This window comes from Ictalurus punctatus, chromosome 18 (assembly GCF_001660625.3).
Source record: "Ictalurus punctatus breed USDA103 chromosome 18, Coco_2.0, whole genome shotgun sequence".
NCBI classification, from domain to species: Eukaryota; Metazoa; Chordata; class Actinopteri; order Siluriformes; family Ictaluridae; genus Ictalurus; species Ictalurus punctatus.
This window is the reverse complement of record NC_030433.2, coordinates 11,121,399-11,144,074: the sequence shown is the minus strand read 5'-3', so window position 1 is coordinate 11,144,074 and position 22,676 is coordinate 11,121,399. Positions and strand designations below refer to the sequence as shown.

Sequence of the window (22,676 nt, the reverse complement as noted above, 5' to 3'; positions counted from 1 at the left end):
GGGGTGGGGGGGGTTGCAAGTTTGAGACTAAGCCACCAGTTTCCTGTGAATGTCACACCAGCACATTAAGATCAGAATGAACATCGCTGTGAGAATCGCTGCACGTACAAAGGAATAGTTTTGATGCATATATTGCAGGTGCACAGAGCTATCTGAAAGCTACAAACATATCATTGCTGTTTATGGAAATACATCAGTATTGTTTCTGGTCCGACACAGACTAATGAGACGGTTCAAGAAGCAGCACGATGAAAACGATTCCAGCAGCTTCAGCTACTTCTAATTATTCAGTGGTACAATAGACAGTGAGCTGCTTACTATTTGACTTGCAGATTAGTCGAATAACCTTTAGGAGAATCTTCTGGGGAGACGCTCCACTTTGTTTGAGAAAGGTTTCAAAAATATTATGTCTGTCTCACGGTCTGTGTTTAGGCCTGCGTTCAGATGCATCCATTTAGCACAGACGTTCTTTAATCCCTAGATGCTGTTTAACTTCCGAGGCCTGCCAAAAAACACACTCGTATACACTCTCACACACACATTCGCTTTTCTTTCTTTTCTTTTTTTTTTAAAACTGTCTTTGAGGTACTTTCATTGACTTATATTCAAGGATTTTTATTTATTTTCATCATAAAAGCTCTTTATATCCTTAGACGAATAGAACTGTTTAAATCGGTTGCGGGGGGTGTATGGGAGAACCAATAAATGTCTTTGTATATTGTATTATCATTATGTGGATATTTGATTCCATAGAAAAAAAAAATCCTACACACAAACACAATCTTGGAGATGTAATATTCTGTAATTTGTTTATGTTGTATATTATTGCCTAAAGCAAAGAAAAAAACAACTTTCATAACCTCCTTCTCCTTAACTTCCTCTCGGGATTCCAACAGCAAACATTTATTTATTTATTTATTTATTTTTTGTGCATCACTGCCTGAGCCAGATAACAACATAACGTCGTGCTTCTCAAAGAAGAAAAAGTGCCAAGTGTGCAACGGTTAGACTGAGCGAGGATCTGCAAAGGGAGCACCAGTTGTACATAATTATAGAAACTTTCAATTTGACCTGGGGGCTACTGTGTGTTTTAACGTGTTTGAACTCGCCGCTTCTAGTCATCCTCGTACGAGTACGAGATCGGCAATCCATACATTCTGAGTAAGCGAAAAATGGAACTGAGTGAACGCAGCGGAAAATATTTCGGCCTGTCCTTGCAAAGTTAGGTGGTCTCTGGGTGGGAGGGTGCTGTTACTCTCTCAACCCTGTCAATCACAGCGACACTATCGTAGCCGTCTCTGAGCTCCTGTACGCGGAAGAGGGCAGATTCCAGCGTGTTCCACCAAGCGTGTTACACTTCCCTGTGATGTTGAGAAGATGCTATTGGCGGTTGGCTGGCTTCACGTGTCTCAGAGGAAGCATAATGATAATGAGCCTTTATTGGACATGTTACAGCACAGTGAAATACTTTTCTTCGCATACCCCAGCATGCCAGGAAGCTGGGGTCAGAAGTTAAGGGCCCAACAGTGGCAGCTTGGCAGCACCGGGGAACCCCCGACCTTCTGATCAGTAACCCAGAGCCTGAACCTGCCCCCAGTGTTATAGCCTTCAGGTACCGGAGACTGTTCATTTTCAGTGTGAGCTGCCGACTTCCAGCAACATGAGCGACAGCGACCGTTTGTGATTAGAAGTGGGCGGGATGTGACAAAGTTGAGAAGTTTCACTGTATGTAAATTTGGAGCAACTTGGTGCAGAGACGACCAATGGGAGTGAAAACAGTAGAGCAAGAGTGATCTAGGAGTTTCATGGACCCAGACAGTCTGGCGCTTGTGCTTTTCCTGTAGATAGATGGCAAAGAGCACATGATGAATTCCTTTCATTTTTTGTTTGTTTGTTTGTTTGTTTGTTTTAGTTGCGCCACCCACAAATAAATGTAACTATAGCAACCATTTGTAGGAACGCCTACTGGAGACTTCATAGTAGAGTGACTGGTGACTTGCAGTGACAAAATTGCTGTATGTGTGTATGTACCTTTCATGCTCCCCGATTGGTAGCTGTTGTGTAATAGGTGAGAGCTGGCTTGGGGGTGGGAATTGGCAGGTGACCAAAATTGGAAACTGGTCGATGTATAGAGTAATCTTTAGTTGTGGCGAAGCCAAATTAAGAGGAAACGAAAATGTCAAGGGAACTGCGACAAGTCCAGATCGAAATTCGTCCACTGTCTGTCGAAGGGACGTGGCTACAGATTAGAGGACTTACCGCTCCAAATTCCAGTTAACAAATAAACATTTAAAGTGTGTGATGAAATGTGTTCTAATGAACCAGAAGGTAGAAGTATTTGTACACAAAATCACCAAAATGGAGTAGAATCGTAATAGAGTATTAAATTTGATTTGTTGACCGATTTTGGCATTTAATATTTTTACTCCCAGTTTTCTAAACCTGAGTTACTGTAGATCATCTCTAATGGAGTGGTTTCAGCTCCCTTTATTGTGCTAAGGCCACATTTTTCAAGGCTGAAGTCACTTAGTTTCCACTTGGTTTGCAGTGCAGCCCTGCACAGTGTTTAAATGCTCCTGCATATTGTGGCTAACCAAATACTTTTTTTTTCCACTCTAATTTGTCACTGTGAGTATAGCATACAGAAGCAAGTGAGCTTCTTATGGCTCAACCATTTTCTTGAATTTCTGCCGTCTGAGATCTTTTGAACTGGAGTGTTTAGCCTATCGTATTGAGGCGTATGAATTTTCCACTCCAGCTCACTTGTGGCTTATTGTGTTTATCCACTCCTCAGGTGTTGCCCAGGCAGACGTGCGGTCTCTTCACACACACCATTTTCTACAACGAGTACCCTGGAAGCCCCAAGGAGCTGGACAAACTCATCAATGGAGGAGAGCTGTTCCTCACCGTACTCCTCAACCCTGTAAGCCGTGGACTACTTTTGCTGCCGCACTAGCGATCGGAAAAGAATCCGATTAGTAATACCGGTTTGCTTCCAGGGCTCGTGTTGTAATTTTGTGTATGTGATTTTCGGAATCCAGATCAGCATCTTCATGACCCACCTCTCCAACTACGGCAACGACCGCCTGGGCCTGTACACGTTTAAGAACCTGGTGAAGTTCGTGCAGACGTGGACCAACCTGAAGCTGCAGACGCTACCACCAGTGCAGCTGGCGCAGAAATACTTCCAGATCTTTCCCGAAGAGAGGGATCCAGTTTGGCAGGTGAGATTACAACACGCTAATAAAATGCAAGTAGGAAACGACTGAGTAGTGCTGCTCTAATATACACGGCTCACCGATGACACCCTGACATGCAGATGTATCAGAGCAGAAACAGCTTTCCATGCTCTTTCCACCAAAACCGAACATGCTTTAACTGAAATTGTATCTTTCGTGCTGAAATTGCTCTTTCTGTCTCTTACTTCTTCTCCTCCTACATCAGTTTATCCTCCTCTTTATTTCTGCTCGACTCCCTCTGTCTGACTGGCGCATTTCCTTTCACCCTCCGAGAAATACACAGACTGCGACTTAGAGTCCTAAATCCTCTTTTGATCCTCCTTGTTTCCTGTCAAGGTTGAGATCCCATCCTTTCACTCTGGTCTCTGGCGTTCCGGAGGTTCCCTCCGGCTATGAATAATGTCTTTTCGTGTGCGCTTGCTCTCCCAGAAAGTCCGCACAATACCATTTGTTGTGAAACACTACAACTGGTCATGAGATTTCTAATTTATTTATTTATTTATCTATTTAAAAGAGTCTCCACGTTGCAGTCCACATGGAGCAGCACTACGGAACAGGCATTTCTGTGAAGCGCTCTGGATACAAGTGTCTGCTACATGCTGTAAATGTTAACTATGAAAACTTCAGGAAGAATAGCGTAACTATGTGCACTGTGGTGCACCGGTCCTAGTTTGTTCACCTATCTTGTTAAAGCAGACAGATTCTGATTGTAAAGGAGGTTGTTGCATCACAGTTATCTTGATCTGCCCCTGAAGCATTAGGAACAGGTTACATGACTCTTCATTAATCTGCACAATTCTGTCTGTATGCATGCATGCATGCATGTATATATGTGAGTGAGTGACCCATGTATCTATCAATCATTGGTGATTATGTCTCCTGTCCACCTAACAGGAATGAGATCCTTAAAACTTATGCCAAAAAGAGACTTCCTAAATATAAGATGCCTTGAATAGCCTTACAAGTTGGAAAGTAAACTTATATCATATATTTATATTTTTTAAACAACCAAGTGTTGTTTTTGGCAAAATGCATCAATCATAAATTTATTGGCTCAACATTTTTTGAAAACCAGTGATTTGTTCATACCTTCCTAACACCCCGCTCCTGGCTGGGTTCTATTTTTCCATTTTGATATAATTATGAAACTAATCTCTCTTCCTGTTTTTCCTTGCCTGTTAAATGTTATATTCATATAGGCCTGTTTAATTGTATGTTATTTTAAACCCACTGTAAAACCACTGTCCAGTTTCTCCACACTCTGACTGTGAGCGCTCTATTAGCTCGGGGAGCATTTTTTTTTGGGGGGTGGTATTTAGTGTAATAGAGTAATACGGTGAGTTTAACAGCAATAACTCCGCAGGCCCACTCTGTGATATATTGAGGTTTAATAGCAGTCTCTCCCCTGCCAGATTCACGGCGCAAAGGATTTAAATAGCACCATTTGCGATTGTAAATGTGGCCGCGTGTGCATGAGTTACGCCTCATGTGTTGGCTTGTGCTTTGAATAGTCGAAGTTCACAGCCCGACCTGCTGGCGTGCCTCCTCCGTAAGGGTAAATCTGAATTGCTGTCTCTCCAACAGGACCCCTGTGAGGACAAAAGACATAAAGACATTTGGTCAAAGGAGAAAACCTGCGACCGCTTCCCTAAGCTTCTCATCATAGGCCCGCAGAAGACCGGTGAGTTTGTGTTTCGCAGCCTCATCAGGAACATGCAGTAGCGCCATCTAGCTGCCATGGACATCCGAGACTACTGACACGATGCTGCAACTGTTTGCTTTTTATTTCACCACTATGGTAAATCAGGTGCCGCAACATCTTCTGATTGGTCTAGAGCTGATTTTGTGTCACCCAGCAGTTTCGTTTCATGTACCGGATTAATACAGCAGCTTTCACTTCACACCACTAAATGGGAATTCCTGGTTTACTGCATCGACTAATTAAAACTTCTAAACCATGTCTTGAGGGAGCAATAGCCCAGTCTTGCAATAGGTAGTAAAATGGCAGTGTTAATCTTTTCAGTACAGGCTGTGTTAAGGGTAGGGACTTTTAACGTGTTGTAATTACCACAGCTCTCGGGCCTGTCCAGTAGTGAGCGGCTCGGGAGAAAAATATATATATTTGCAACTCTGAGCTGCACCAACGGTATTAAGTCTAGTGGTTGATCACAGCATATTGATATTGTATACTTGTATATGAAAATGATCTAAATTGGTGTTTAGGGTTAGCTATGACTCAAGGTACAGTATAGAGGCGGTTGGGGGGGAGGGGGGTGAATTAAATAAATATTCCAAAACCTTGCCGTGAACTCTTCTTTATCTGACTCGTTTTCCAGGAACGACCGCGCTCTATCTGTTTCTGGGAATGCATCCTGATCTGACCAGTAATTATCCCAGCAAGGAGACCTTTGAGGAGATCCAGTTCTTCAACGGTCGTAATTATCACAAGGGCATTGACTGGTGTGTTTCTATCATCTCTTTCTACCGCTCTCAATCACTTGCTCTCTCTCGCTCTCTCATTACCACAGAATGTTTCTCCTCCCCTCATTTCCAGCGTTCTGAGGTAGCATGCATGAGTTAAGCTCAGTAACCCCTGTAAACCACTATGAAATGCATAGATAAGGAAACCTTGGCATGCTCTGAAGTCTGGCACATTAACCACAATGAATGCTGATGTTCCCTTGAATTGAGAAGAGATTACATGTGTGAAAACACACACACACACACTCCCAACTATGAAAGTGTAGCTAACGAGAAGCATGTGAATAAGATCATACACACACACAGTCTCTCTATTACGTGTTGTGAGTAGGAACAAATGCTTGGTATACACGGCGAAGTGTTGTTTATGGTGTCCGAAGGGTATCGTTGCGAGACGCAAGGCCCCTAGCATGCCTTCTGAGCACATACAGTTGCTGGAATCTGCTGCTGTTCTACTTTAGTGACCTCTATTTTCATCTCCTCTCGTGTATTTCCCCTTTTTAGGTATATGGAGTATTTCCCTCTGCCCTCCAACACTAGCTCAGATTTCTACTTTGAGAAGAGTGCCAACTACTTTGACTCTGAGGTAGCAACCAGTCGAGCTGCCGCGCTTCTTCCTAAAGCCAAGATCATCACCATCCTCATTAATCCTGCAGACAGGGCCTACTCCTGGTACCAGGTCAGTCTCTCAGCAGACAGATAACAACACGGCGCCGTTGTTAATGTCCTGTCTCAAGAGTCGATTCTCACATAGCAAAACCAGTTGGGTAAAGCTCAGAGTGCCATTACATCAGCATAACAACTTTATATTTATTTATTTTTTTATGACTGTCATTTGCTTTATTATTGCAGGCTGTATTGGTGCAGTAGAAATGATCGTTATATTAGCTGTTGAAACACTAAACAGGAGCTACAAGCTAATGCTTGGTTTGTTGGAGGGATTTATAAAATCAGCAACACTCTGCAAGTCAAACAAAACCGGTCATTTATGCCGTTAAACAATTTATGATGTTTATTATTATTATTAGTAGTAGTAGTAGTAGTAGTAGTAGTAGTAGTAGTAGAAAGAAAGAAAATCAAAGAAAGGCAGATATACACAACGACATGAATATGTAGACCCTGTCCAGGGTGTACCCCGCCTTGTGCCTGATGCTCAATGGGATAGGCTCAGGTTCCCCGTGACCCTGAAGAGGATAAGCGGTATAGAAGATGGATGGATGGATGGATGAATATGTAGACAGGCAAGCACGGACAGAAACACAAAGGAAAGAAACAAAAGAAAAATGGAAAGATTGAAAGTGGATAATTTTCTTTTCTTGTTATTGTGAATGATCTGTATTGAGTTAAGCGCAGTGTGTTCAGCTCGTTTCTTGACCACTCTGTTGTTTCTGCTCTGCTCCAGCACCAGAGAGCCCACGATGACCCCGTGGCCCAGAAATACACCTTTCATGATGTCATCACCGTGGGCCACGACGCCCCAATCAAACTGAAGGTGCTGCAGAATCGCTGTCTTGTTCCCGGCCTGTACGCAACACACCTGCAGCGATGGCTCAGCCATTACCATCCCAGCCAGGTGTGTGTGGGGTGTGGGATGGGGCGTGTGCGTGCGTGCGTGCGTGCGTGCGCGTGTGTGCGCGTGTGTGTGTGTGTGTGTGTGTGTGTGTGGACTTGGACATGGCTAAGGGTGGATGTTCTTATGAAGGCCTCCTGCTCTCTGTCTGTGCTCAGATCCTGGTCCTGGACGGTCAGATGCTGAGGACAGAGCCGGCTGCAGTCATGGATAAGATCCAGAAGTTTCTTGGCCTCACAAACACTCTGAATTACCACAAGATCCTAGCGTGAGTGTCTTCGTTTATCTGATGGATTTTTCCTGAACATACTTCTGTTTCCTATCTGCCTTTCCTGTTTAATGAGGCACAGTTACAGCGGCTGGTGGCCAGTGGTTACTGTGTGATTGATTACTGAGCACTCGGAGCGTGTGACGTGTTTCGTGTAGTCGTGTTTCAGATGGAATCATTTACCTGTCTGTCTCTCATTTATCCTCTGTTTTCTTTTCTTTTGCGTCTGGTCTGTCTGTTACTGTCTCCATTTTTTTTCTTTGCACCTGTCTATTTTTCTTTGTCTGTCTGGATTTCCGTTTCTAATTCTCTTTCTTTTTTTCTATTTTCCTCCCTCTTTCTTTCTCTTCTTTTATTTTCTTTCTGTCCATATGTCTCACTGTCTTTTTGGATGGTTTGTTTATGTGTTGAGCTTTCTTTCTTTCCCTCTTTCCTTCCTCTTATCCATCCATCAATCTTTTGTTTCTTTCTTTTTCATTTCTTTTTATGTTTTTTTCTTTCATTTTTTGTCTTTCTTATTTTCTTTGTTTTACTGTCTATGTAAGCATGCCAGTTTGTATGTCTGCCTGCCCTTCTTTCTTTCTTTTTTTCTCTTTTTTTCTCTGTTTTTCTTCATTTGTTTTCTTTCTCACTTTTTCTTTTTATGTATATCTGTCTGCCTGTCCTCCTTTGTTTACGGTTCTTTCTGTCTTTTTTTTTAATTTTTTAAATTTTTTTTTACTATTTTTCTTTTTTTACTTTCACTCCAATCTCCTCTTACTACCTTTACTCTGACTCACTCTCTCATCTCCTGCTCTGCCTTTTTCATTCTTTCATGCCTGACCACATAATCACTACACCAGTCTCATAAGCAGCAACATCTGTTCGTCCCATCCCCCAGTGGCCAATAGGCATAGTTTGTCCCGTGTTTGTTTCTGCAAACAGACCTGGCTGTACACCATCTGTCTGCCATATTCTACGTCTCTCAGGCTGATGTGGAAACCAATTCATCTAATTTCTGCCTCCATTTTGTTTCTCGCTCATCTTTTACTGCAGGTTTGATCCTAAGAAGGGATTCTGGTGCCAGCTGCTGGACGGGGGGAAGACGAAATGCCTGGGGAAGAGCAAAGGGAGGAAGTATCCTGACATGGATGTGGACGTGAGTGTTGGCCTTTTATACATACAATCAGAACATTGAATTACATTTAGATTATTCTTTAGTTTATGTTTGTATATTCTTTTATAAGATTTCAAGATGTGGCATATTGGACGCTTTGGTCACATGAGTGTCGAGTCTGATCGTTTAGTTGAGGACTGACCGGGACCATGTAGGACCTCAGGCACAGTAAGCATCGAGTGCTCTTGAGCGTGCGTGACAGAGCCTGACAAGGAGTAGTGTGGTATTGCGCTGATGTCCTTGATGTCACCTTGAGGCATCTTGGCTGATACATCAAAGTTAATGAGGGGTGGAAGGACAGTCTGATGTGTCCTGGATGTACTGCAGTGCTAAAAGTCAAAGCTCCTGCACACAGTCTCCTCCAGTGCAAAAACACACCCGCTAACTAGCTGAAATGAAGTCATCAAAAGCGTGTGCATTCAACATCGGGAAAAAACTGATGAGTCATGCCCTAACAGAATGGGGAACGATGTGATCTCAGTGAGTTGTTGGTTTGAGCATTTTGGAAACTTCTGATTTCCTTGGAATTTCACACACAGTAGTTACTAGAGTTTACACAGAATGGTGCAAGAGAGAAAAAAAAAAAAACAACCCGACTGATATGATCCGACAGGAAGTCTACGCTAACTCAGTTTACCACTGTTTACCACTGCGGTGAGCAGAAAAGCATCTCGCAGCACTTCAAACATGAGGCAGATGAGCTATAGCAGCGGAACAGCACGTCAGGTTCCACTCTTGTCAGGCAAAAAAACACAGAAATCTGAGGCTACAGTGAACGTAGCCTAGGTTGAGGAATCTGGATTGGCGCAACATGCAGATGGTAGGGTAAGAACGTTTGCCGTCAGCATCATGAACCCATGCTCCGAACTAGGGATATCACGATACCAAAAATCTAGTAGTCAGTACCGATACCACCAAAAGTACACGATACTTGATACCAAAGTCGATACCACGGTGTGGTTTAAATAAATATATAAACTTTTTTTTTTTAATTTAATTAAAAACTCCTGGACAACATCCTCCTCTGGCTATTACTGTCAAAAAGAGAAACAGAGAGGATATTTTAGTTATCAAACACTGTCTCACAATGACTAATAAAACTTTGCTAAGTGCAAATAACAAGTGCTAAGGTGCACTCTTAAACGCATGTTCACACACACACCTTATACTCTGAATGCAGGCATTAGTTTAAATTCACTGATATGGTGGCAGGCCAAAAAGATTTATTAAAAGCATTAACATTTGAATAATTATTAGTCACATTAGGCTACATTTAGCTGACAGGACACGGGCTGAATGGTGATGCATGGTGGCCCATTCAGAGGTAGTTTATAACATTGCAATGCGTTAGCATCGTTAACAAATAATTATCTATCGCAAACATTACAGGGAGCATAACGTTAGCTGCTTTCATGGCAACAATGCAGCTGCCTCAAACAAACATAATATGGGGAATGTCTTTCAAGTGCTTCACCAAATTCCAGGTGTTTCCTCGCTATATTTGAAATGAATGATGGCAACCGATGCTACTGTTCCTCTCAAGGGCTTTCCTCTTTTCTTTGCCTATCTTTTTCAATTCGGGGCAGAGCTAAAATTGTCGCCATCTTCTGTAGTTTTTCCCGTGTGCTTGTAGGCGTTCTTCTGCTTCTTCACCACTTGTGGACCAACTAAAACACTTGGGCATATTTTCTGCCCCATCAGTTCCGGAAGAATTGCAACCTCGGTATCATTACCCATGGTACCTACGCTACTGCAGAAAAACAGTACAGTCACGCTTTAAGAATGTTGGTACTGACTTGGTACCGAAGTATCGGTTCACGTGACATCCCTACTCCGAACCCAACACTGTTCAGGCTGGTGGTGGTGTAATGCAGTGGGGCATGTTTTCTTGGCCTACTGTTTCATGGTGTGAGTGCACCGTCAAGTGAAAACTTTGATTTGTGTTCATTTAATTAAGAGCTGCAACAACTAATTGATAAAATCGATAATAATCGATTGTGAAAATTGTTGTCGATGAATCTTATTATTGATTAGTTGGTCTGCGCGCAGCACAGCGTGTGTTTACTCATTACGTAACTTCTGTTCCGAAAACACGCCTCAGAGAGTAAATACTGAAGTTGTGTCTCAAATGACATACTATACACTTACACTATGCACTATGTACACAACTGTCAGTTGTATGAATTTTAGAAAGGTGATATCGTCTCAAAAGGAAAACTAGCGGGTTTTTTACTAACCGGAAGTGTAAGTCACTTCCTAGTCAACGGCGCATGATGTCATACTCATGTAATGTGACACCGCTAGCTTTAGCAGATACCCAGAGTCACTGACAATGACTTTCTTCAGTTTACTGTTCGTCACCGTTACCTTTTATAAAAAGTAATGCATAAATACCATTAAATAATATAAACTTGTGTATTAGTATATATTGTACACTGTAAGTATTTGCATGATTTTTTATGGATGCACAAAAAGCACTGAATTAAACTACAGTTCAAAATGAATAATATATATTCTGGTGTGTATCTGTGTCGAAAAAATAATCGACCCACTAATCAATTATGAAAATAATCATTAGGTGCAGCCCTAATTTAATTAATATTTCTGGCATTTGAACAGATGCCCTTATCCAGAGTGACTTGCATTCATTTCATTTATACAGCTGAGCAGTTGGGGTTAAGGGCCTTGATTAAGGGCCCAGCAGTGGCCGCTTGGCGGTGATAGGGTTTGAACTCCTGACCTTCCGATCTTAACCCAGTCTTAACCACTAAGCTACCACTGCACCTCCAGTATTGGTAAAATAAAGTTGTGCCATTGATAGGGGGAGGGGGGGTAACAAACGTACAGCGGGACCTTTTACAAAAACAAAAAAGCAACCCAAATATTCACACACAAAAAAAATCTATAAAATCAGAAAATTATCCTGTGCACGTGAAATTTTTGCTGTTTTCATGAAAAACTAAATTCTGAAAGAAAACATGATAGAAAAAGTAAGTGTATGCACATGATAATTATCTAAAAACAAAACAAAACATTGCACCTTCAACCAAACATGTTTTCTTTCTTTGAGGGGAAAAAAAAATCACGGAAACGGAAAATTCTTTCATGCACACGTGTCCCGAGATTTGTGTTTGTGTATGTTTTGTTTGTTTATTTATTTATTCCAAAAGTCAGGGAGACAGATGTACAGCTTTATTCACAACTAACTTTGAGTGACGAATTCAACAGCTGCCCTTAGACTTGCATTATAAATGAGTTTTGAGTAAACAGGTTTTCTGTTCTTTTCTCATGACAGTACACGCTTTATATAAACTTATATAAAGTTATATAAACTTTAATAGATAAAGATTAGGTTCGAAAACACAGGATTGATAAACGATAATTTTTTTTTTTTTTCTAAATGATTTCACTGCAAATGAAGCTTCTGAGCATGGTTATTATAGTTTTTAAAATATTGCGCTTTTTTCAGTTTCGTTTCAGTTAGTTTTAACGGTGCATGAATAGTTTCAATTTCGTTTTTATTTAGTTTTGGTATCGCTTTAGTTTTTTAATATCCTGGGAAGATCGTACTTTAATAAATAAATAAAGAAAGAAAAGAAAATCCCCGATTTCCTACCTATTAATTTCATCATTAGCGCTCTGCTGCAGTACCAAGGAGTTCTAGTACATGTTACTCTGCCATCTACTGGTCATTTATGATTCAGCAACATTGATGTTTTTTGTTTATTTGGAAACTTGCATTTTTATTTTTTTATTTCAGTTAACGCAATATGTTTTTCCAGCCAAACCAAATGTAAACACACACAAGTACGTTAACCAAAGCAGCAAGAACTTTAGGTGTCCTGTCACAGCGTAACACGTTTCTATTTCCTCCTGAGCTCTACATCGTGTTTATAACTGATTATCAGCCTGAATGCAGTGTTATAAATGTATATCTGCAACATCTGTGCTGTGTTTTAAAAAAAAAAAAAAAAAAAAAGGTTTGAATTTATTTCCTCCTCCTCGACAGTCACGGCGCTTTCTTCGAGAACACTACCGTGAACACAACATCGAGCTGTCCAAGCTGCTGTACAAGATGGGTCAGCCGCTGCCGAGCTGGCTACGCGAGGAGCTGCTCCACAGCAGGTAACCGGAAACGGCCGCTCGGGGCAAACACAACCAACTCACTCGCACTCCTCGACGTGCTCCAGAGGAGACTCTACCTCTCCCGATTTCCTCCGAGTCAGCTGCAGCAGCTGGATAAGGCACTGCAGCCTACAGAGGCCTCGTCCTGGGGGTCTGGGCTATGAGAGGAAAAGAAACGGAGATGGGGGGAAACAAAGCCCAAGGTGCTTTTTCGTTCTTTGAGAGAGCATGGGCAACCAGGGATGTCTGTCAGTACACACACAGACTGCACTTTTCCCGCGTGTTTGTTCTGCTCAGACACCTTCAAACACACTTTTGGAGAAGACGCAAGAGACCTTTTGGTGGTTTTTCCTTTTTTTTTTTTCTCTCTCCCCTGTTGGGACAGCACAGAGGCCAACATCGATTGAACACAAACCAGGAAGAAACCTTCAACTCTGAATATTTTCTCCCATTTATCCATCCGTTCATTCTACCTTTCCTTCATTTACATGTCATGTTGTGTTGTGAAACAGGAGAGTCAGTCTCGCCCTGTAGTCTATTTGTGTTCTGTTTTTTTTTTTTTTTTTTTTTTTTTTTTTTTTTAAGTTGTAGCCCGATCATTACATTACATGTACCCACTCGAACAAAAATGTGACTTTTTTTTTTTAAGTTAAAAAAAAAAAATCACATCTACGTATTTATGGTGTTACAAACTACACAAATTATGGTACTTTAAAAAATAATAATAATAAGCTACATCTGGAAGAAATGTGAGTGTAAATATGGACATGTACAGTACCTGGGGTTCCTGATACTCTGTATTTTTGTGCAGTAAATGAATTATCGCCTTAATGAAACCGATTACTATTCGTCACACGACCAGAAAGGTTTTTGGACATGCAATGAGCTATTCATTAGCATAGAAATTATTCCAGGATGAAGCAGTGTTCCAACAGTAAGAGTATTACTGCGATGTTAATGTTAACCCGAATCAGAAGAGATTTTAGTTTTTCATATTTGGTATATTTTTTGACCTCTATGGGGTTTGTTTGTTTTTTTTGGTCACATGATCCCAACATTAACGGTCTACAAATAGCTCAAGTTGGTCCTTGAGACGTATCTGAGAATGTATCATTTCCTTTGGCACATAAGGACTGTCTCTGAAATGAAACGATTTTGCTCTGGAGTTATGGTCTGAATTTACACCCCTGAATGTTAGCACAGACATGATAGGCTTCAGTGGTGAGCAGAATACACAGTAGAAACAGGTGGACAGGTCTTGTTTCTCATAATGAAGTCGAGTAAGCAGTTCTTACAGCTGCAATTCAAATAACGAACAAAACCTCAATTCTTTTTTTTGTTTTTCTCCCCCCCCGCCCCCCCACCTTTTTTGTTTGGTGCTTGTGGAATCGGTGAAATATTCTCAACCTCCTCTCTAGTCTCAAGCACATTACTTAACTGTTACGCTATCGGCTGGTTGATCACGTCTTTCATACGCCTTCTGGTCTAAAGGAAAACTTGATTCCGTAATAATAATGATGCAGATTCACTGATTTCAGAGGAAGTGCTTGTTGGACATGTTATAAATCCATTAATAAATCTCCAGTGTGTTTCCCAGTCCAGCATTTCGGTTGTCCAGAGACCTAATTGGCATGTTGCCGTGTCACAGCTCCAGGAGCCTGGGTTTGATCCATGTCCGCTTGGGTTTTCCACTAGATTCTGATTCTCAGGTTTCATCCCACCTCCCAAAAACTTGCCGGTAGGTAAATTGGCTAAGATGGATTGCTCCTAGGTGTGAATGTTTTTGTGTTTGGTGCCCTGTTATGGACCACCCAGTGTTCCCAGTGCGACCGTGACCTGAATAAAGCTCTTCCTCAAAGTGAGTGAGTGAGTGAAACCTAACTGACAAGGCTAAAAAAAAAAAAAGAAAAGGTGGCTAACATACATTAAGCTATATAAGTATGCTAATACGGATTAAGCATACCGAGTACATGATTTTTATCCTGTTTTAACAAAGTGAGATCATGCTTTAGCCCATCAGTATTTTCGCACGTTATTCATGTCTGGCTGGCATCTTTATTTTCCCGAAATATTTTTAACCGCAAAGGGACTACATCTTACAGTTCTAACTGAATTGTGCTAGACTTTATTGGCTTTATTTATTAATCCACATAGTAAATAACATTCTACATGTTTCGACCAGTGTGTAGTGCAGCAGGGGGTGGGTTCAGAACGAGTCGTTTGAACCATAGCTACGGCATTAAGTTACGTCAGTAAACCAGCATTCAACATACACTGTATGGCCAAAAGTATGTAGACACCTGACCATCATACTCATGTGCTTGTTGAACATCCCATTCCAGATTTAGTCCCCCATTTTCTGTTATAATGTGCTCCACTCTCCTGGGAAGGTTTCCACTAGGTTTTGGAGCGTGGCTGTGGGGACTTGTGTTCATTTGTGCTACAAGAGCTTTACTGAGATCAGGCACTGATATCGGGCGAGGAGGCTCCAGTTCATCCCAAAGGTGTTCAGTGGGGTTGAGGTCAAGGCTGTGTGCAGAAAACTTGAGTACTTCTACCTTAAGTAACCTTTGCAAACCATGTCTTCACGGAGCTGGCTTCACGCACAGGGGCGTTGTGATGCTGGAAGAGGTTTAGGTCCCTTAGTTCCAGTAAAGGGAAATTGTAATTCTACAGCATACAAAGATATCCTTTATAATTGTGTGCTTCTGATTTCTTCTGTGGGGAAGAACCGCATATAAATGTGATGGTCAGGTGTCCACAAACTTTCGAGCATACAGTACTAAAAGTGTAGATACCAAATAAAATGTTTTGCAAACATCAACACAGAGTAGGTTTTGAACCTGTGTGTTGAACTACGAGTAATAATTTTTTTTTAAAGCTGCTTGTCCCAGGTGCCTGGGCTCCTGATTTGTCCAACTTTGCTGATCAAACTTTCTCTGTTCATATGAGATCGCATTTCAGAATTAAATGCATCACTGAAATGATTGCGTTGAAGACCAGGAAGCCTGATTATTCTACCATCTTGAGGTTTTTTTGTTGTTGTTGAATAAACGCACTCATGTGATGCTGGAGGGGGGTCATAGATCATCAAATTCTGAGCTTAAAGGTCAAAGTACAAGATTGATATATTGATTTCAAATTTTTAACTTTAAGTCCTCAAATGCATAGAATTAGAAATGCCAGTATTTAAATTTTTTTCTGTATTTCAAACCAAAATGTGTGAAAATGGTTCCGAGAGTATGATGCCTGATAAGCACAACATTATTTTTTTTTGTTTGTTTGTTTTGGTTCTTTGACCAAGGACTATAGGAAAAGGTTACGTACCTCCGGTTAAATGTATGTTCCATCATGAAGGCTCTGTATTAATGAACAGTTGGAGCAGATGCTAAAGATTTGTGTTCATTAATGAAATGCTCTTTCTTGTTGAATCGCACAGTCTGTAATACTGACCCACGCACCTTATACACACTTTCCAGTCCTCAAAAAAAAGAAAAGGAAAAAAACGTACACAAACTTACGCCGTCATGCTGCTCAGATCTCACTCATGATGTTGACGATAACGGTCTGATTGTGTTTTTGTTTTTTGTCCTGATTTAGTATTTCTAACTGTAATAATAATGCAATAATATATTTTCCTGAGACAGTTGGAAGTTTTGCACCAAGCACAAACCATGTGTTCTCTGTGTACAGAACGAAAGCGTGAGAGGAGAGACGAGACATTTTTCCTCTTTTTGGGTTCCATAATTTTGACCACACACACAAAAGTGGTTCCCATGAACTTCACACTGCCAATCTTGTGCTTTCTGTATTATAATGTAGGATATCAGTAGATAGTGATGTAAATGAAATAAATTGTAAGGTAAAATAATCATCTGGACTGTACAATCAAAACCTATCATTGTTAATATTTTTTATTGTTGGTAGCCAATATTTTTGTGATTAATTTGCAAATAAAGAAACCACTGTCTTTTTACGCCTTTGATGTGGTTATTTTAGCGTATATATTTCCACAGCAGTATACACGGCACAGTGGATGGCCGAGAATCGGCTATCTTTTTCCATTATCATGAACTTATCGTGAAACTGGGACCTGCTGATCTAAAAATGACCTTTTTGCCCAAATATCTTATACACACTATTCTCCATAGTTTAACCTTATTTATTAGTAATGTAAATTTTCCCAACAAAATCCTTCAGAAGCACCACAATAACACAATTACACGGCTATCTGAAGTGTCCGTAAGAGAAAACGACCCACATTCTGGTTAACTTCTGAATGCTGTTAAACTGCACAATGCATTCAGACCTGTAAAGCTAAAAGATTTTATATTTAGAAAGGCCAGGGAGAATTGTGCAGCTAGTTTAGTTATACGTTAATGTTTACTTTTATTTATGCTTGTTTTTACGTTCATTAAACACATCATTCAGGTGACATCTTTTAAGTTTATAATTATATACATGCTATAAGAACTGCAACAATTTTAATAGTCCGTAGATGATAATTTCCAACATTCAGAAACTCCTGGCTGTCCCAAGACCACAGCTCTGCAGACTAAACCTGCAGTGAAATGATCACATGATCAAATTTCACTGCAAAATTGATTCATTACTATTCCTGTATATTATAGGCCTAAGCCTTTGATATAATGTTTCATTAACAATATAGTTTTATTATTGAAAATGTTTATTGGGTAGTTTTGTTTTTTTTTCTTTTGAAGGATGTTTTGGTGTGTGTTGCAACAACAGTTATTTACTAAAGATAATTACCACTTGGAGAAAGCTATTTGGTTCGTTCTTTATGTAATATGATTTGTGTGTGTGTGTGTGTGTGTGTGTGTGTGTGTATATATATATATATATATATATATATATATATATATATATATATATATATATATATATATATATATATATATATATATATAAAATCTCTGAATATCCATTCATCCATTTTCTGTACCTCGTATCCTACACAGGGTCGTGGGGAGTCGGAAACTTATCCTTGGTAACTCAGGGCACAAGGCAGGGGTCACTATGGAACTATGGATGGGCTGCAATCCATTGCAGGGCACAATCACACACACACACACACACACATTACAGACAATTCGGAAATGCCAATCCGCCAACATCACTTGTCTTTGGACTGGGGAAGGAAACCAGAGTACACGAAGGAAACCCCCGCAGCACAGGTGCTCAAGGTGATGGTGCTGGAGGTAAACTGGCCCACTCTCAATACCTGGGGTTTGCCAGTGAGGAAGTCATGCAAGGTCTGAAACTGTCAAAACACTTTATATCCCCAGAATGTACAGTCACTGAAAATATTTAATTGGGATTAATTGCAGCTTGGCCTGCTTTGTGTACCAACAGGATTCAGTGCAACTTTTCTATAATGAAATTTAAAGCGTTTTTTAATTAAATTAATGTTTTGGACTGTGAATTTGAACTTAATTTACAATGTTCCTTGAGATTCAGCTGGTCAGGTTCACCGGCACCATGTTTACTGGTTTGATTTGAAACAACATAATTCAAAATGTGGTGATGCAACAATTACACACGAGAATGTAATATTATTGCGTCACATTCCGTCACGTTCCCAAAATCTGTTCCTATACAAGAGAAATCTCTTCAGACCATCGATAACCACTGACACAGCAACTAGCAGTAACACAATAATTAGCAGCGACACAGCAACTAGCAGTGAGACAATAATTACCAGCGATTAGCAGCGACACAGTGACTAGAAGAAACTAGCAGCAACACAGTGATTAGCAGCAACACAGCAACTAGTAGTGACAGTAATTACCAGCGATTAGCAGCGACACAGCGATTAGCAGCAACACAGAGACTAGCAGCGATTAACAGAGACACAGCAACTAGCAGTGACACAGTAATTGACAGCAACGCAGCGATTAGCAGCGATACAGCATCTAGCAGTGACACAGCAATTAGCAGCGACACGGTAATTAGCAGAGACTCACAGCAACTAGCAGTGACACAGTAATTAGCAGCGACTAGCAACAACTAGCAGAGACACAGCGATTAGCAGTGACACAGTAATTGACAGCAACGCAACGATTAGCAGCAACTAGCAGTGACAGTAAGTAGCAGCGACTAGCAGCAACACAGTGATTAGCAGCGACACAGTGATTAGCTGCGACTAGCAGTGACACAGAGACAGACACAGCAACTAGCAGCGACACAGCAACTAGCAGTGACACAGTGATTAGCAGCAACACAGCAACTAGCAGTGACAGTAATTGGCAGCGATGCAGCGATTAGCAGCGATACAGCATCTAGCAGTGACAGTGACACAGTAATTACCAGCGACTAGCAACAACTAGCAGTGACACAGTAATTGACAGTGATGCAGCGATTAGCAGCAACACAGCAGCTAGCAGTGACACAGTAAGTAGCAGAGACTAGCAGCGACAGTGATTAGCAGCGATTAGCAGCAACACTGTGATTAGCAGCGACACAGTGACTAGCAGTGACACAGTAATTACCAGCGACACAGCGACTAGCAGCAGCACAGTGATTAGCAGCTACTATCAGTGACACAGAGACAAGCAGAGACTACCAGCGACTACAGAGACACAGCAACTAGCAGCGACACAGCAACTAGCAGTGACACAGTAATTGACAGAAACACAGTGATTAGCAGTGACACAGCAACTAGCAGTGACACAGTAATTGGCAGCGATTAGCAGCAACACAGGGACTAGCCGCATCTAGCAGTGACACAGTAATTGGCAGAGACACAGTGATTAGTAGCGACACAGCAACTAGCAGTGACACAGTAATTGGCAGCGATGCAGTGATTAGCAGCGATACAGCATCTAGCAGTGACATAGTAATTAGCAGCGACACAGCAACTAGCAGTGACACAGTAATTACCAGCGATTAGCAGCGACACAGGGACTAGCAGCAACTAGTAGAGACACAGTAATTGACAGCGATTAGTCTGCACAAAGACTAGCAGTGACTAGCAGCGTCTAACAGAGACACATTAACTAGCAGTGACAGCAATTAGCAGCGACTAGCAGCAACTAGCAGCGACACAGCAATTAGCAGCAACTAGCAGAGACACAGTAATTAGCAGCAACACAGCGACTATCAGCAATGCAGAGACTAGCAGTAATACAGCGACTATCAGCAACACAGCGATTAGCAGCAACACTGCAACAGTGCCATGTTTGAATGAAGAGTGTATAATCATCACTGCACCAACATCCGCAGGTACTGTTCCAGTGGCAGTTACAGTGCCGGCTGTAGAAGCAGTTCAATCTGTAGCTAGTGTCCCAGCTGCAGACACTCTTCCATCTATAGAAAGTGTATCAACTTGTGACACAGTTCCAACTGTAGATGGTGTCTCAGTTCTAGTTGCAGCTGCAGATGAGCTTCCAGCTACATCTCAAGCTCCAGGAGCACGAGTGAAGTGCAGCAGGACAAGGACACAACGGTAAGAACAAAACTCTAATTGTGTCATTTTAATTTTGAATAATAATAATAGTAATAATACAGTGGGGGATATAGGTATCAACAATCTTTTCAGTAAATATATTTCCAATGAGGTTATATTTTCACATGAAATTTTCACCAGACATCAGTATTAACTCAAGAAATCCACAAATATAAAGAATTCACAACAATAAACTCCATAAATGAAGTTATGTGTAATAAAGTGGAATGACACAGGAAAAAGTATTGAACACGCTAAGAAAAATCATTTCATGAAATATGCATGTCACTATAATGTACAAGTGTGTGTGTGTGTTCGTGTGTAGATGGAAGCTGGTCACAAGCCAGTGAGGATTTTTAATGAAAGCGGAATATGTGCTAATATTCGGTTATGTGACACACAACAATTTTATAGTCGATTGATATTTAGAGTTATCGTCACATCACAGTTTACACAGGGATAAAAACTTCCATCAATAAACCAGTCCCCAAACTTCATTCTGTGAAGGAGATTAAGTTGTAAGTGGCTGAGTTAGATAAAGAATAGAGGTCCAGCTGTTGCAGGGTTTTCAGCGTGACCTGTTCTACTCCAGCCAGGGACACATCTCATTGGCATTGTATGAGCTGATTGCTGAGACTTCGTCAGAAAAAGGGGAATATTCTTCAAATTGTGTCTTCACAAATCAGAGAATAACTTCTCTAATAGACCACGAGCACCCTAGTTATCTCAGAAATCTGAAATGATCTTAAATCTGAATGTACGGTTATAAAAGGAAAACATATGGGGCGACCAAGGAAGATGGCAAAGATCAGGATAGAAAACTCAAAGCAATATGCCTTCAAAATAGAAAATGCACAGTAAAACAAATGAAAAACAAATGGGTGGAAACAGGAGTCAATGTTTGTGACAGAACTGTAAGAAATCGGCTGAATGAAATTTTTTTCATTCAAATTGAAATGGATTTTCATATAGAAAAGCCAAACGAAAACCAGCACTAACACCTAAACAGAAGAAAACACGGTTGCAGTGGGCTAAAGAGAAGCAATCGTGGAGTGTGGATGATTGGATGAAAGTGATATTCAGTGATAAATTGTGAATCTGCATTGGCCAAGGAGATGATGCTGGAACTTTTGTGTGGTGCTGCTCTTATGAAACATATCAAGATGACTACCTGAAGAAAACAATCAAATTTCCCCACTCGTTTATGATATGGGGTTATATGTCAGGAAAGAACCTGGGGAGACCTCAACAGTCAATGCACAGGTATATGTGGAAATTTTGGACACTTTTCTCATTCCATTGATAGAAAATAGTTTTGGTGACGATGCATCCTGCCACAGAGCAAAAAGTGTAAAAGCTTTTCTTCAGGATAGGCAGATCAACTCAAAATTTATTCTGCTAATTTAAGAAATTGGTCAACAAGGCTCCACTCTGCAAAGCTGATCTGTCAACTGATAATTTGAGAAAGTTGGAACCAGCTTCATGGAGAATATTGGGTGCTTCTCATTTCTTACTTGTGCATCTTCATTTCCTTTCCTCACTTCCTTTCCATGCGTCTTAGCTCCACTCCCTTAAGATGTGAAGGAAGGATATAAGGAATAGATGTTAGGAGAGAGGAATAGAAGCAAGTTGAATGGAATATCCTCGCTCTCTCAAGCGTCACTTCGAAGTGACGTCAGTTAATAACTACACTCAGCTGGATGACCTAACTGCACTTCAGGGATCTGCTGTTTAATGTGTTGGAGTTTGGTTAATAACAACATTCTTATTAAAGCAAAATGCACTGATAGTATATGGAATGTCTGGGTTATTCAACAACAAATTAATGAACAAGACATAATTAATGATAATACATAATCTTTTGTGCAGTTTTGCATATCCAAACATGCAAGGATCAATTAATTACAATACTCATTGTAAACATATTATTATTTAATTATATTTCACACAGAATTCATCACATCATCAAGGGACCTTTTGTTTGAGATTGTGGCAGATTTAAAGGAGTGAAATTTATATGTGCATCTGTTATTTTTTTTTTATATGAAACACTTCCGCATAGGATACACCTATGTATCTTTACTCCTAGCTCCTCGTTAAGTTCCTCACTCCTTGTTCTTCACCTCCTCACGGTGCAATTAGAGAAGTGATATGTCCTTCAAGATGGTTGACTTCAGTTTATTTCCAGGTCACAGGCTGGAGGACAGAGGAGCGAGGAAACGAGGAAGCATCAGTTTGAGTATTGAGAAGCACCTATTGTTTTTCATTAGTGAAGTCAATGCCTCAAAGAATTCAGGCTGTTGTAAAAGCCCGAGGTGGAACAACAAAGTACTAATTGTGATTTTTGTTGTTGATGATTCCATAATTTTTTC

General features: G+C 40.7%; 1 protein-coding gene across 2 annotated transcripts in view; it reads left to right on the top strand.

The window, feature by feature from the left end:
• ndst1b (N-deacetylase/N-sulfotransferase (heparan glucosaminyl) 1b) overlaps positions 1 to 16,815 on the top strand; it is an 88,636-nt gene extending 71,821 nt beyond the window's left edge. For both annotated transcript variants that reach the window (XM_017492063.3, XM_047161760.2), the window contains exons 8-16: positions 2,795 to 2,923; positions 3,042 to 3,224; positions 4,824 to 4,920; positions 5,576 to 5,699; positions 6,225 to 6,399; positions 7,123 to 7,293; positions 7,449 to 7,558; positions 8,594 to 8,696; positions 12,724 to 16,815. In XM_017492063.3, the coding sequence (XP_017347552.1) occupies positions 2,795 to 2,923; positions 3,042 to 3,224; positions 4,824 to 4,920; positions 5,576 to 5,699; positions 6,225 to 6,399; positions 7,123 to 7,293; positions 7,449 to 7,558; positions 8,594 to 8,696; positions 12,724 to 12,843 (1,212 nt within the window). In that variant the 3' untranslated portion in view covers positions 12,844 to 16,815. The remainder of the gene's footprint in view (positions 1 to 2,794; positions 2,924 to 3,041; positions 3,225 to 4,823; positions 4,921 to 5,575; positions 5,700 to 6,224; positions 6,400 to 7,122; positions 7,294 to 7,448; positions 7,559 to 8,593; positions 8,697 to 12,723) is intronic.
• Positions 16,816 to 22,676: the final 5,861 nt, after the last annotated feature.